Source organism: Terrapene carolina, unplaced genomic scaffold (assembly GCF_002925995.2).
Source record: "Terrapene carolina triunguis isolate 2854851 unplaced genomic scaffold, T_m_triunguis-2.0 Scaffold93, whole genome shotgun sequence".
In the NCBI taxonomy this organism is placed as follows: Eukaryota; Metazoa; Chordata; order Testudines; family Emydidae; genus Terrapene; species Terrapene triunguis.
Genome location: NW_020664444.1, coordinates 17,616,958 through 17,632,429, shown reverse-complemented (window position 1 = coordinate 17,632,429; position 15,472 = coordinate 17,616,958). Strand labels below are relative to the sequence as shown.

General features: G+C 40.4%; 1 protein-coding gene across 2 annotated transcripts in view; it reads right to left on the bottom strand.

The window, feature by feature from the left end:
- SMG1 (SMG1 nonsense mediated mRNA decay associated PI3K related kinase) overlaps positions 1 to 15,472 on the bottom strand; it is a 117,676-nt gene that overhangs the window by 86,130 nt on the left and 16,074 nt on the right. For both annotated transcript variants that reach the window (XM_026650633.2, XM_029911304.1), the window contains exons 2-4: positions 14,495 to 14,658; positions 9,229 to 9,384; positions 2,167 to 2,303 (exon numbers count right to left, since the gene is read on the bottom strand). In XM_026650633.2, coding sequence (XP_026506418.1) covers positions 2,167 to 2,303; positions 9,229 to 9,384; positions 14,495 to 14,658 — 457 coding nt within the window. The remainder of the gene's footprint in view (positions 1 to 2,166; positions 2,304 to 9,228; positions 9,385 to 14,494; positions 14,659 to 15,472) is intronic.

The following is a 15,472-nucleotide window of genomic DNA, read 5'->3' as shown; positions in this document are numbered from 1 at the left end:
GTCTCATTTGCATGAGAAAAGTGCACTGGTTTAAACTTTAAAAAGGGAAAAACATTTATATGATCTTCAAAAGAAGCTTCTGATGTTGATAGCAAGACTGCTGAACTCAGCATCAATTGCTGCAGAACAGGAGATTTGTAAATATCCCATGTAGATGTTTTATCTGCAATAGATTCATTTTCTCACCAATATGTAAATACTGGCAAATTTGCTCTTTGCTTCTCACACCTCAGGTCTATAATGCCAAATCTCTGTAAATTGCAGAATGGGATTAGAAGACTCTTATTATGTCTAACAGTGATTCAGATGAGGTAAAACGCTTTCTTCCAGAACAAGGAAACCAGAATTTCTTTGAGGTGTATACTGTCTACTGAATCAAGACTGCCTTCTCCAAAAAACAGTAATATTTCTGTTGTGGCCAGACTGGATGCCTTCATGGTAGCAAATTTGTATTTAGAGGAGACAAATGCGATGTCTTCTCTGTTTCAGTTCAGTTTTAAAATACTAGATGGGCTCACAAAGCTTTGACTTCCAACTTGCAAACTGGACTATTGCTAAGATATCAATTAACAACTTCAGTGCAGTCTCATGTAGAGGCCTGCAGCCAGGGTTTCATTATGAGGACTGCCTTCCGTGCCCTCTTGCAGCCTAAGGTCACTCAACAGGCAAGCTTGCCTCAATTTCCCCACTGCAAGGGGCTCCTTACATAACACCCCTTCTCCTAGGATCTAATTTATTGGCATGAAACGCAAAACTATTCTCAGTCCTGGGACTTCTCTTCTCCCCCCAGCTCTTCCCTGTCTTGGCAAGCCACTCTCAGCCCTACCCTCCTCCCATGGAATCTGCTCTGCCTGGCCATCAGCCTTGTTCTCTGTCTTCCAGGCCCAAACCCTTCTGCCTGGACAAAGGTCTCCTGTGCACAACCAGCTCTTCTGCAGTCTCTGTCACAGCTTCTTCCGGTTCTCTCTCCCTGAGCATCCCCTCTCTCTGCAGCTTCCTGCTGCTCTTATAGGGGACTAACCTGATCCCTGCTAAGGTGTGCCTACTTACCTAAGATTGGCTTGCCCCAGGCCTCTCACCTTTAAAAGGTGCAAGCTATCCTGTTACATAGGGTCAAGGACGAAGGAAGTCAGAGGACTGCAGGCGGAACCAAAGCTATTTTGCCACAATCTTTCCTATTTGGGCAAAGGTATTAAGACGGCTATAGCAAAATTAACTCCATGTGGAGCCCTCTTATGCCCTTGCCCCTTTTAACTGGCTTTAAGTCTGGTTTGCAAAACAGAGACTGCCCTTTAATCATTAAATATCAATCCAATCCTGGTAATGAACAGGATTCAGATTTACTATATTATACAGTTAACTATGAGATTTTGCTAACTTGGCAGTGATCCCTGGGCAGGAGTAGAAGGTTCATGCTTCAGTGGTTCTATTTTGCCCTTCAGAGAGATCTGAGAGGTTGGTGTTGAGGAAATGTTCATTTTTCTGAAATAATCTATCATGCAGGTTTCACAGGATTCTAATCACCCATCCCTGTTCAACAGCTGGGAAGCTACTGGTGAGACAGTGATATTTGCATCAAGCTAGCTCATAATTAAAGTGGGGATGGAAGGGGAGCTTCTGGTTCCCCAAGACCATTGTAGGAAGTTCTTCCCCCTTCCCTCCATGTCCATCTGTATTTTCTAGAAAATTGCATTTCCCTCAGACGTGAACCTTGTCACAGTAATCCATGATTTATAGATGCATTCAATTTTCATTGAAAATATTCAAGTTAATTATAATTTTGAATATAAGAAAACAATTTAAATGCAAGTAAAAATGCACTTAGTGCATTAAGAAAACATTTCCAGGAGCAGTCAGAAGAAAAAGAACAGACTGACTGTTGTACAATGGATGTCATATTTACATCTTGGGCTCACACATATTTTGTGGTTTTGCTTCGAGGCAAACGTCTTAAGTAATCAGGCTATAAATCATTTCCTGAACGCTACAGAAAGGGCACATGGCCCAGAAATGTTTATCCTTAAAAAAAATAAAAAAATAAAAAAAAAAGTGCATTAACCCAGCCTCACACTTCAATAGTGAAACTTTTATAAAATTGATTTAGAAAATGAACAAACATATTATATATTTTAATGATACATGGAACAGCATGTTAACATTACTAACCAGTTTGTTTTCTGGTTGCTGAATAAATTCTTTCAACTGCTTTACAGTAGCCAGTCTTCGGTCTCTGTCGTCTTCCCGAGTAATCCTCCGAAGAAGATTTGACAGTCGAGACTCGTCAGAATAAGACAACGATCGCTCTGAAAAATAATATTTTATTCTCTATAATATATGTGGTGCATCAGTATTTACTAAGAAAGCTGAACTTAAACTCATGGGTATATTTTAATAGCATAGCCATTCCTTGAGAAAAAACAAAACCCAGTTTTATTTTTGTTTTTACCTTAGCCTTCAAATTTAAAAAAATGAAATAGGAAAATAGGTTCAGATACCTGAAAATTTCTTCTCTTCTGGTAAATAGGAGACACCCTATAATGTCTCTTCTGTCTCCTTGTTGCTCTGAGGCAGAACAAAACCCTTGGCTACAGCATTAGGCTAACCCTGCCTGTTGAAGAGCAAGAACTTCAAAACTGAAATAAATTTAAATTTTACGATGGATTAACAATAAGAATAGATTAACTGTTTTGTTTTATAAGTAGAAGACCCTGCTGCAGAGGCAGGAAAACAGAGCTGTTCAAAACAGAATACCTTTACTGTAATTATGTCTCCACTTCTTATAGACTCACTAATCCTATTCACCCTAACTATTAAGAGAAAGAAAGTTTTCAGGTGAACATAACTTTCCTAATCTCCAGTATATTCAGGTCCAAATGAAATCTTAGCAGCTGGTGTCCCAAGCAGGAGCGATTTTAACTGGAATGGAATAATACATTTTCAAAAATTCAGAACAGCAAAACACAGATTTGACATTCCTTTTTTATTAGTTTTCATAAACAAACAAACAAAATACAAAAAGTAAATAATTTACAGCTTGTATATGTTACGAAATACCACCCATTTCACAGGCTATTCAATAAAATTATGCAATTTTACAGCTTGTCAAAGCTGCAAGACTAGATAATACAAAAATAAAACAATATTACACAGAGACAACATGTTAGGGTTGGGGTAACAATAAAAATACACACAATCAAAAAAGGGAAGGAGAAAACTGGGGGGATGAAGGGAGAGAAAAAAAAGCAGAGGGGTCAGATGGAATGGAAGTCTGTATTCCTTGAGCTGTCTGCATTCTTTATCCAAATGTATCAAGAAACAGGGTCCAAATTTCTTCCAATTCATATAAGTGCTCTCTACATCAGTAAGATATTCTCTCTTTCGCTGCTCACTCAGACAGGTCCGAATACCACTGCTCTATTCTGGGCATAAGCCTACTCCATTTTTTTGTAAAATCATGAGCTTCATAATTATGGCAACCCTCAAGAATCAAAGTCTTGTGGTGGAGTTAAACCTAGCACAGTAGGTACATAACCTAGGAAATAATTTTAAGCTGAGGTCTGGTTGTAGAAACATAGCACCAGCATCACTTGTGTCCACCTCTTTCCACAACTGCCTGACTGTTCGACAGTCCCATAACATGCAGAAGGGTTCCTTTTTCTCTATTACAGCATCAACATACATCAGAGGACAAGGCCCCCCATCTTGCAAAACCTCCGTGGAGTCCAATACATTTTGAATAGAACTTTTGCTGTATATCAGGCATAGCCTGAGATCCACAGAAGCATTTGTAACATTCTCCAATATGCTCTGCCACTGAGATTCTTTTAAGGGCTGTGATAACTCACCTTCCTATGCTTACACAAAGAACTCCAGACTAAAGGAGTTCTTCATTAGTAAAGCATATATAGCAGACATGGACTTGGGGAGTTTATGAGGCATTTCCAAGGTTTCCTGTAGCGCTGGGGCCTCTGGCAGGCCTAGGGCATCCACACCCTAGGAAAGATTAGCAACGGTTTTCGTTTTAAGTACTGCCACTCCACTGAGGGTGGCAGGTCATATTGTTGTTTTAATGTTAGAAGAGAGACAAATACAGAATTTTTAATCTGTAAAATAGGCATCATACTTATTTTTTCCATCCTCTCTACGTCAAGCTCTTCTGGGCAGGGACTGTTTATAATATATGTGTATGTACAGAACAATGAGGCCCTGATCTCAGTCGGGGCTTCTTTTGTGCCACAGTAATATAAAATAAAAGTTAACAAGTTACTACTATATGCAAAACTTTCCGTCCAAATGTTGTGTTGAGTATGGACTCCACATAAGTTTTGTATTGTTTAGTGAGTGATCGATCAATTTACTACCTGACCAGTACCTTCATTTGAGATGTACCACTCCATGGTCCAGAAGGTTATTACTGATAGGTGAGTTGGAGCCCTAAATAAGATGGTAACCTACTAGGCTTCAGGAATCTTGAGGACTCTGCAGTTGTCTAAAATTTGTCAGATTTATTTTACATGGAGAGAATCTTACCAAATGACGTCAGAATTACTGCAGAACTATGGAAAGTTTGGTTTACTTTGGAAATAGAATCTATGTTTGGTACCTGTTTGTCTAAGTAGAACATACAGAAGTGAGTTTCCCCGAGATCCCTCACTACAAATCAGGTCATGAGGAAGTGAAGAGACTCTGATAAATAAAACGTACAGTGAAACTTTAGGGAAACCTAAATCAATTTTCAGTAAATACTTTTAATATCAGATAAAAGAATTGAGGTGAATGAACTGCTCATCTATCAGAAGTAATAGAGAGTTTGCTTTCAGATATATCTTGACATCTGGATGTAAGGAAAATCATAGTCTTATTACTATGAGGACAAACAAGAATAGAGGAAACATGCACTCCACATGGATTCATCTTTATCCATACCATAGTGGTGAAAATCCCAACTTGTACAATCTTATGTGAATGATGAGTGATTTGTCTGACCTTGCTCTAGTGTTTGAGCACCAACTGGCATGCATTGACTTTATTCATAATTCTCTCTTTGATGAGAAAGGCATGTTAACACTGGGGAAAAAAGAATAATTAGATGACCTAAACAACCAGTCAGCCAACTTCCACCTGGTAGGATCTTGATATGGTATTAATTCCCATGCTAGCAGATTCTTCCTGTGTGGAACAAACAGATTATTTCCCAGAGACTTGTTGATCCCCAAATACATGGTATCCTACATCAGGAGAAAGACTATTGTTCTTCTTCTTCTGATCTTCAATAGGATCTCTGGTTCTGAAGAAAAAAGTAAACGTGGACAAGAGTTCCCTTGGTCCTAACTGTGAGTGGCTACTGCTCCATGTTTTGGTCTAGTGCATAAAAATACAAAAAGAAGAATTGTAGTTTTGCTTGGAAGCCCTTAGGTCTGACTAAAGCCGACCAATATTACTACTAATACCAAGACAGGAGGTAGCAACTCCAATCCATAAATTCATCCGTTCTTTGCTTAGCCAGCCAACTGTGATGGTGTTCTCTTGAATGGAGGAGTTCAGATGGATAGTAGTTTTTCTTCCTCTGTTTAAAGGAGAATGTAGGACTCCTTCTGGAAGATTGGTTGACTAGATTTTCCCTGCTGTTTAAGAGATATAGAGCATGAGAAAGATTATGGTTAGTCATCACTGACTACTAGATCAATGGTTTGAGACCATTGTGGATTGTCACTCTTTGTTCTGGTAAATATTAATTCGTTATTTCACCCTAGGAGACCATGCTCCTTGTACTATTCTGGTTGGCAAAGGTGCTTCCCAACCTTCCAGACAGGTATCAATTGTTGTAACTGCCCTGCCTGGTTTAAAAAAAAAAAATTAAAAGGCATTTGAGAATCTGTTTCTCATCGGCCATTAATTCAGAGTCTTAAACCTTTGAGGAAGTTTGACCTTACAGGTGATTGGGCATCTTTATGAAAAGGAAATGGCAAGGAAAACTTGATGTAGTCTAATGTACATCTTGTTTCTGGCCAGCATGTCTATACATCCCCAAAAGCTCAAAGAATTTCACAAAGGCCTATGGAGAACATCTTACTTCCTCATTGTAATTTCTTCCTTGGAACTGAGCACAATGTATTCAACCTTACTGATTACTATAGCCATGTAGATAGAATTCATTTTCCTTTTCTCTTGGCTTATCTGGAAGTCATGCTCTTAAGAAATGGGATAGCACACCATACATCCAGTGAGGAGTGTTGAAGGAACCACAGTCAGCCCCTGGTGTTCATAAGGCAAGAGCTGGAATTTCTTCCATGAAGTTCCCACTCTAGGAACTGGAATCCCTGCTACAAGGAGATCACTCTAATTTGAGAAGCCTTTGGCTGCTGGACTGATTTGGCAGCTGCTCTGCAAAGATTATCTGCCAATGTTCCATACATGGCTGAGCTATAGAGATAGAAGAGCAGGGTGCAAAGGCACTGCAGTGACTCATCTGAAAACAGAAAATCACCAATCTCTGACCCACTGTGGAAGAAAGGAGAGGAACAGGATGAGTAGTTTTGCCCAAAGTTTTCTTTTGGCTTGTCAGCCAATTTCTGTAGCATTCAGGGCAACAGGTCACCAGAGCCTTAGAGAGAAACTACTTTTCTGAAACACACTCTGTACTAGTTATACTATAGTTAGGAGCAAAATCAGATAGCAATAAGAATATAAGTACTCTTTAGTAAGTAATTTTGAAATTTCTTGAATAAGGCGGTGCTTAACCTGCACAGAGGGTTTTCTATCACCAATTGCAGCTCTGGAGGTAGAGCAAACTGGCAGGCTCTTCAGTTTTAACTTGTAGATCTAAAGTTAACAGAAATAACTAACCCTGTAGTAGTTAAATCTTCATCTCTTGACTTCCTGGTGTCTCATCTTCTGTGTGTCTATCCTTTTGTTTGTAATCTCTTTAGAGCAAGAACCCTACATTTCTCAATTAAAATGCAGCTGTGCTGTTTTATATACAAAAAGAAACTACAATATGAAACTGTAAAAAAATAAAAGACAGTTTACTGGTATAGACAGATGTACTTCATTTCTCCCTGAAAAAGTCTTCCAGTTTATAATTCTGTTAAAAACAGCTTTGTTTTGATTTGATTAATAAATGAAACATTGATCTTTATTACATAATAAACGTTGAGACTGGCAGTTAGTTGAGCCTAAATCATAGGCTGAAAACCAAGTCAGAAGGTCAAAATGAACACTCAGCAACATGAATGAAGTTTTGCAAAACAATGCACTAAACACAGGACATCTGCAAAAGACTTTGTTTGCAAAATAGGGAAGTTTCTGCAACATGCTAATTACCCCTCATACTAAGACAACCTCCATATTTAAACAACTGTAAAGAAACCACATTCAGATCATGGCAACAAAGAAATTAAAAATTAAATCCTACTGCAACAAAATTATTCTATATGTCAAAGGAGACACCAAGTTTCAACATAGCTTGCTAAGAGACGACACCACCCATTACATTAGTGAACTCTCCTCAACTAAAAAGATGCCCTCAAACTGCTGAGTCCAAAGACAGATGAAATATGAACAGATGTGTACTAGTCACAGATGACTACTTTTAAATTTCATTCTTCAAAGACTGTCGTTTTTGCACTTTAAGAAGCAAATTAGAGATGTGGCTAGCTCAAAGGAATATTAAGAATATTCTGCTAATACTGAAAAATATTCTCTCCTCTCACCCCCAAATTCTATTACTAGAGACATGAGACTTAAAACAGGGATAGCTATTAGTCATTCATCTACTTCACCTGCTTATGGCTCATTTGAAGAGATCAGAAAGACAGGACATTCTTGTTGTTAAGAAACTAGATTGGGACTCAGGAGGTCTAGGTTTAATTCCTGGCTCTGCCACAAAATCTCTATTTGAATAAGTCAGTCTGTGTGTCAGTTTTCTGATCTGTAAAATGGAGATAATATTCTTCTCTCACAGCCTTTGTCTGTCTTGCCTAAAGTAGACTGAACTATCTGGCGCAAGGACTGTCTGTTACTATTCGTTTATAAATTGCATAGCACAGTCAATTTTGGTGGAGGCCTTTAGGACAGGGGTGGGCAAATTTTTTGGCCTGAGGGCCACATCGGGGTTCCGAAACTGTATGGAGGGCCAGGTAGGAAAGGCTGTGCCTCCCCAAAAAGCATAGTCCCCACCTCCTATCTGCCCCCTCCCACTTCCCGCCCCCTGACTGCCCCCCTCAGAAGCCCCAACCCATCCAACCCCCCCATCTCCTTGTCCCCTGCCCCCGCCCGGGACCCCCCGCCCCTAACCGCCCCCCGGGAGCCCACCCCCTATCCAACCGCCCCCCACCCCGCTCCCTGTCTCCTGACTGCCCCGACCCCTATCAGGCCCCCCAGGACTCCCACGCCTATCCAACCACCCCCTGCTCCCTGTCCCCTGACTGCCCCCCAGGACCTTCTAGCAGCCACGCCGCTTGGCCGGAGCCAGCCATGCCACTGCGCGGCCTGGCAGGAGCTCGCAGCCCCGCTGCCCAGAGCACTGGCGGCATGGCGAGCTGAGGCCACGGGGGAGAGGGGACAGCAGGGGAGGGGCCGGGGGCTAGCCTCCGCAGTCAGGAGCTCAAGGGCTGGGCAGGACAGGACAATCCCGTGGACCGGATGTGGCCCGCAGGCCGTAATTTGCCCACCTCTGCTTTAGGAACTACTAGTTAATTATAACAATCAGCTGTTGTTGGAATAATTAAGTAACACAACTGTAGTTAGTGTTTATGACTTCATTTAGACATAAAACAAATCCTATTTTCATGCAAACGCAGTTCGAATTAAACCATCATAAAAAATAAGGCTGAAGATCTGTTCAACTTCACATAGGAAGTCTCTGATGCAGCAGAGCCCATGACTGATTCCCATCTTGCTCTTATCACTAAGTAGACCACGCTCCTCACTTTAGAAGATAAATTGAGTTGTCAAATTAGAGAGTCATATTTTGATGTTCTCTTTTCCCCCATGAAACAATATAGCCAAAACATTTGTTTTTAAATTGCGTATTTTTTCCCAAATATTTTTCATCCACAGTCAACCTATCTTTGGAGGTTTACAATTTTAGACTTCAAGATAATTGAAAAATATGTACACAATGCCTAGTCAAAAAACTTCTGCTCCTTTCATTCATTGAATATATGACAGAGGTTGGCCAAAAAATTTTTTGTTGTTATTCTTCCTGTAAACACACAGCATTCTTACCCTGTGATTTCCTCATGTCTTTTGTGGCTAAAGCACGATTTCCATGCTGAACACTGGTAAAATCAGGGTTGGTCACATTGTTAACTCTCAGCTCTTGCCCCACCGACTTCCGACCATAAGTATTTTCCCCAGATCCTCCATTGACATTGTAGCCACCTGGAAAAAAATTGGTTTGAAATCAGAATGTTATTGCCTTGTCTATTTAGTAGCGCATTATACCTATGTAATAAAGTGTTTCAATGTTATTCATAATTAAAACTGGAAGCCTTTTAATTATTTTAATTTGTTATTTGGCTTGATTTTAGACTTTCATATGCAAAAGCGTTTGTTTAGGCCCGTTGAGTTTCTGGGACCCTTGTTCAGATTAAAGGGACACTATCAATTTGTTGTTGTTTTTTAACTCTAATTTCAAAGAGTTCAATTTTCAAAATAATACATATGTTTGATTTTTTTTAAATCCCTTTAAAAGATTAAGGGTGTTTTGCTCTTATTTATACTTAGAGAGGTCTTCTGGGTGGGCTTAGGGCCCACCCATCCTCTATGCACATGCCCACCTGTTCCTTGCTGCCTGCTTATTTCCAATTCCAGATCTGCTGCTGCTATTAACAGGTAAACATTATCTTGTACACTCTGGGAAATGGTGAAAAAAACTGAGAGGAAGTTCTCTAGTTTCAGTTATAAAGATGTTAGGGGTCATTTGTAACAATAGCCAGTAAAAAAATTCCAGGTAAAAATGCAATTTTTCGAATTGACAATGTCCCTTTTAAGCATGTGTCAACAAATATCCTCACTCACACATGGCGTACTAACAAGTCTATTATTTGGAAAAACATTTTTAAATATGAAACAGTCTATTCCGGGGTTTTCAAATTGGGAGTCACAAGGTAATATGGGGGTCGCAAGCTGTCAGCCTCCCCCCCAAACACAGCTTCACGTCCAGCATTTATAACAGCATTAAATTTTTTTTAAGTGTTTTTAATTTGTAAGGGGGGGGGGTTACACTCAGAGGCTTACTTGTGAAGGGGGTCACCAACAAAAATTTGAGAACCACTGGTCCATTCTAAGTGCACAATGTATACTTAAACTGGGAACACTTCCACTAACAGTAAAATACAATCTAAAATGCTGTCATTGCCTTAAATTCTAAACCCCTTTTTGAACTAACATTTTTCCCTAATGGATCATGTTCCTTAAAAGCCTGCACATTTCTAGGCTATACAAGCCCTGGAAGTTAATTAGATGCTGATTCACTATTGACCAACCAACCCAGAAGAAAGGATGGTCTCTTGTACATGACCTTTCCAATGTCCTGCAGCGCCTCTTCATAGTACTGCACAGCCCAGTGGTGTTCATACTATCCTATGGTGACAGCCAAATGTCACTGCCATCCTGAAAGAACCAGTTCTCTGAGAATTTACATAGTGAATAGAAGAAACCATCTGCTCCATCATGTTTGCTGCAGCACTTTGTGTGCTGGACTTCCCTCTGCCCATCTTCCCACAGGATTGCCAATTTGTACACGGCAAAGAATAGTCTATTGGGCCTTCACAATCCTTTGGCTGACTGGCAAGAAATCAAACTCTAAACTCAAACATGGAAAGAAAGTTTCAAGCCATGCAGGCAGCCTTTTAAAATTTCTTCCCTACCTAACCCCTACAGTTAGCCAGGGAAGAACTCATCTTGTGTCAAAAAAAATCTAAATCACCAATGGTCTCTAAGCCCTCTCTCAGCAACACCACTTCCAAAAGCCAAACCACCTCACAATACAAGGAAGATGAAAAAGAAATATGACTATTACGTAGACCATCTTCTAGCAGCCATAGCAGCTGCTTGGAACAGGGCTGTCTTTTAAGGCTGCAGGAATTAGGAAATTTAAAAACTGAAGTCCAAATGATGTTGAGATACAGTGGGCCCAAAGAGCAATTATAAAGCTTCTCTCCAAAAGCAGCGAATCTGAGATGTTAATAGAAATTTCACCATTCCCTCAGGACCCCACAAAATTCTGTACAGAGTCCTATAACATCCTTACTTTGAAACTATGTACAGTATATTATGTAATTAACTGGAAAATTATGGTAAAGGATAATCTTTTATTATGTATTTTTATTTGATCTGCAACATTTCTCCCACATTTTTTTTTTTGCTCAAACAGAAAGCATATAGGTCATCAAGGCCTTTTTGCCACAAGTAAAGCAACACTCTACTCTGGTGGAGTTTCCTTGTTTGGTGAAGGCAGTTTTAAGAGAAATACCAGATACAAAACCTGCAGATGTACTCCACTGGATTTATGGCTCATTACAACAATCTGTAAACTACTACCCCTCCTTTGTCCTATGACTCTAAAGATGTTAACTGCTCACTTCACCTTGAATGGTCTCTTTCACCATGGGTTAACTCCTTATCTGTCCCCCCTTCGATTTAGCTGTGACACTGCATACCTTCCCCAGATCTGAATAAGAGCTGTGTACAAGCTTGAAAGTTTGTCTCTTTCACCAACAAAAGTTGATCTAATAAGAGATATTACCTTGTCTGTCTAATATCCTGGGACCAACAGGGCTACAACAACACTTCTTTTAATTGTTATGTTTATAATATATTTTACGGTTAAAGGACAGAATACCACACTAAAATTCAAGACTAAACACATGTAATTTAATTGAAGGTGTCAGGTAACATTTGAATTCACACTAAACCGAAGCCACATTTAAATATGCACTTTCCAAAATATCCACGTTGTCATACAGATAAGGAGGAACGGCACATGGAGCTGCTGGGGGGGGAGGGGTGTTGTCACACAGACTGGGGTTCAGAAGGACTAGTGGAGGGGGGAGAAGACTGGAGCGGGGGCACAGGAGCTAGTGGGGTGACAGTATTGAGCCTGGGGCTGAAGGAGAGTGGGGGTGCAGGGACACACGGGGACAGGGGTGGCTGAGTGGGGGTGCAGGAACACATGGGACGGGGGCAGATGTGCCGGACTGAATGGGAGAGGCTAGGGGCCAACCAGGGTCTGCATAGGGGAGGCTCACCGACTCCCTTACACCCCTCCCCCCAAAAAAACCAAAACAAAACACTGTTCCATTCGTCTCCCACACACATCCAACAACCCTCCAAGTTCACACCCAGGTTCCTTCCCAGCAATTATTTCCCGCTCCCTCAGCTCCTCTGTTACCCCTGACTCCCCCAAGCCTTTGCACTGCTTCTGAGGGGTACCGGAAATATGTTCCTGTACTGTAGTTTAAATGAATTATTACTCAACGTTCTATGTTAATATGCCTAGTAAGGAATCTATTTGTCAAAAAATATTTCCTGAATCTTTTTTGTCATCTGTATTGTTACAGACATACTTGCTGACAGGTATTTTGAAATAAATTACCAAAATAATTGACACTCGTGTGATTATATTGTGTTATTTTGATAAATAAAATATGTAGAATTTTACAATATTGTGCATATAATTTGTAATATTTTGGTGCAGAATTCCACCAGGAGTAATTCAATATGTTAATATTACAGTGTTGTTCATTTTAGCAGAAACATGCAGACAACATTGTGTGCAATGGTGGAAACTGAGGCAATATACAGGGGGATAGCTGGCTCTTGTGAAAGGTTGTGGAATGAACTTCCAGTACCCTCACAATCAAATTTAATGTTACCTGCCTACAACAGGGAGGAAAAGAGGAAATGTACTCTCCCCTCCTTGCAAAACACCACCTCCTGGACTGTTGCTCAAGAGCGGTGTAACCTCTCAAATCTCATGTTACGGGGTTGAACATTCCACCAATGGCAGTCCAATCATCACTACTGAGTCAAAATTGTGAATGAAGAGAAAATGTATTTGTGACAATTATCTGTCTACAGGCTATTAGCCTGACTATTCCCTGGACAAAACATGACAACTTATTCTGATCAGGTTAAATATACATGTTCTAGTTCACACACAAGCAGCCACAAGTACCTGGACCTTTATAAGCAGACTCAGTGGAGAGAAGTCTGTGACGTAGACATACTCAAAAACACCACTAGTACAAAGACAAGAGCAAAAAACAAAGCTAGACAGCAGTACGGATTTGTTGTCATCATAAAATGCAAGTTTCTTTAGTGGATAAGATAAAAATGTGGAGGTATGTATCCTTTAAGTCTACTAGAATTAAATACACTGATTTTGGTAATCAGGCTTGGGAAGTATTTGGTCATTTCCACAGTACAGACTGTCCGCAATGAAAACAGCAAAACTGATTTTTCAGAACTTGGGGGGGGGGGGGGGGCGGGGAGGAATCATGGACTTTTCTAACTCAGACCCTTTCCTACTAGGGAATTTTTAGTGCACACAGCAGAGTCTACGCATGCTAGTTACTGCACAACACTGGTGGGTTTTAGAATTCAAACTACTCTAGTGCACATTGCTGTGCTGTGTAGACAAGCTGTTAGAATCTAGAGAAATTTCCCAACCAGAAAATAGCTATAAAGTTGAAGTAGACAATGTCACTTTCAGATATTTTTATATATATGCACACCAATTTTATAATAAAGGTAAGCAGAGGCAGAAAAGTTAAACAATTGCTCAAGATTACAGCGAGCAGCAAAGTACAGACTAGATCCCAGAAGTAAATTCCAAATCCACTGCTATGATCACTAGAAAAACAGTGATTAATATAAATAGGATATCTCCATTAATTTTTATAATTTATCTCCTAGAACTGGAAGGGACCTCAAAAGGTCATCGAGTCCAGCCCCCTACCTTCACTAGCAGGACCAAGTACTGATTTTGCCCCAGATCCCTAGGTGGCCCCCTCAAGGATTGAACTCACAACCCTGGGTTTAGCAGGCCAATGCTCAAACCACTGAGCTATTCTTCCCCCCCAAACATTCCCATAACAGATCAGACCTATGGTCCATCTAGTTCAGTAACCTACTACCAACAGCAACCAGTACCAGGTATTTCAGAGGAAGGTGCCAGAAAGCCATAGCAGACAATTATGGAATAACAGGACCACCGCAAAGTTTCTTTCTAATCAGTCAATTCATATCTGGTTTTTTTATTTTATATAATGTAACTCTGGATTTTCTCATTATCCATATAAAATGTCTAATCTTTTTTGAATGCTGTTATGTTTTAGACTCAGTGATATCTTGTGGCAATGCGTTCCACAGATTAACTATGCTTTATGTAAAGACAATCCCTTTGATCAGTTTTAAGTTTTCTGCCTTTTCAAGGTTTTTTTGGATATCCCCTAGTGCTTTACACATGAAACAGCAATCCATATACCTTTTTCTTCATTCTGTATGTCAGTGTGGACTCTGATATCATCGTGTCTTTGTCGAGACACCACAGCTGAATTTGAGGGTTGTAATCCATAGGAGGCAGAGCTGCCCCGGTCTCTGGATGCAGGGTATTTTAAATTGTCTTGGTCAGCTGATGCACTGTCAGTTCTACAAAAAGAAAATTATTTTTATGTAAGAGTACACTAAAAGAGGAATTCACATTTATGAACACAACTCACATTTAAAAACAATCCAATAATTTTCTTAGAAAGAAAAATAAAGTTACACTGTATACCCTAGCTACTTTTAGAAGAAGCAAGCACCTTAAACTTGTGCCTTGAATCAGAACTGAGTAAGCACAGTAACAGAACATAAAGGTAATGAATGTGTTCATGCCCTGCTGTAAGAACTACCTGGTCAAGTGCTCAGACTTGGATGGACTGTGTGACTGCATGGACTGTTAGATCTTGATCAATTTGGCAAGAAAGAAGGAAGGGATGGACAAAAAGAGAAAAGTAGATTGATCTCTCTCTGTCACACACACACTCTCTCTCTCTCTCTAGTTAACTGTGGAGCAGGGGTAGGCAACCTTTCAGAAGTGGTGTGCCGAGTCTTCATTTATTCACTTTAATTTAAGGTTTCGCGTGCCGGTAATACATGTTAACGTTTTTTAGAAGGTCTCTCTCTATAAGTCTATATTATACAACTAAACTATTGTTGTATGTAAAGTAAACAAGGTTTTCAAAATGTTTAAGAAGCTTCCTTTAAAATTAAATTAAAATGCTGATCTTACGCCGCCAGCCTGCTCAGCCCGCTTCCAGCCTGGGGTTCTGTTCACCTAGGCCTGCAGCGGGCTGAGCGGGGCGACTCGAGGTCAGGGCAGAAGGCTGGGTGTGTGGAGGTGCAGGGCAGAAGGCTGGGTGTTGGGGGGGAGGTCAGGGCAGAAGGTTGGGGGGCTGTTGGGGTGCAGGGCAGAAGGCTG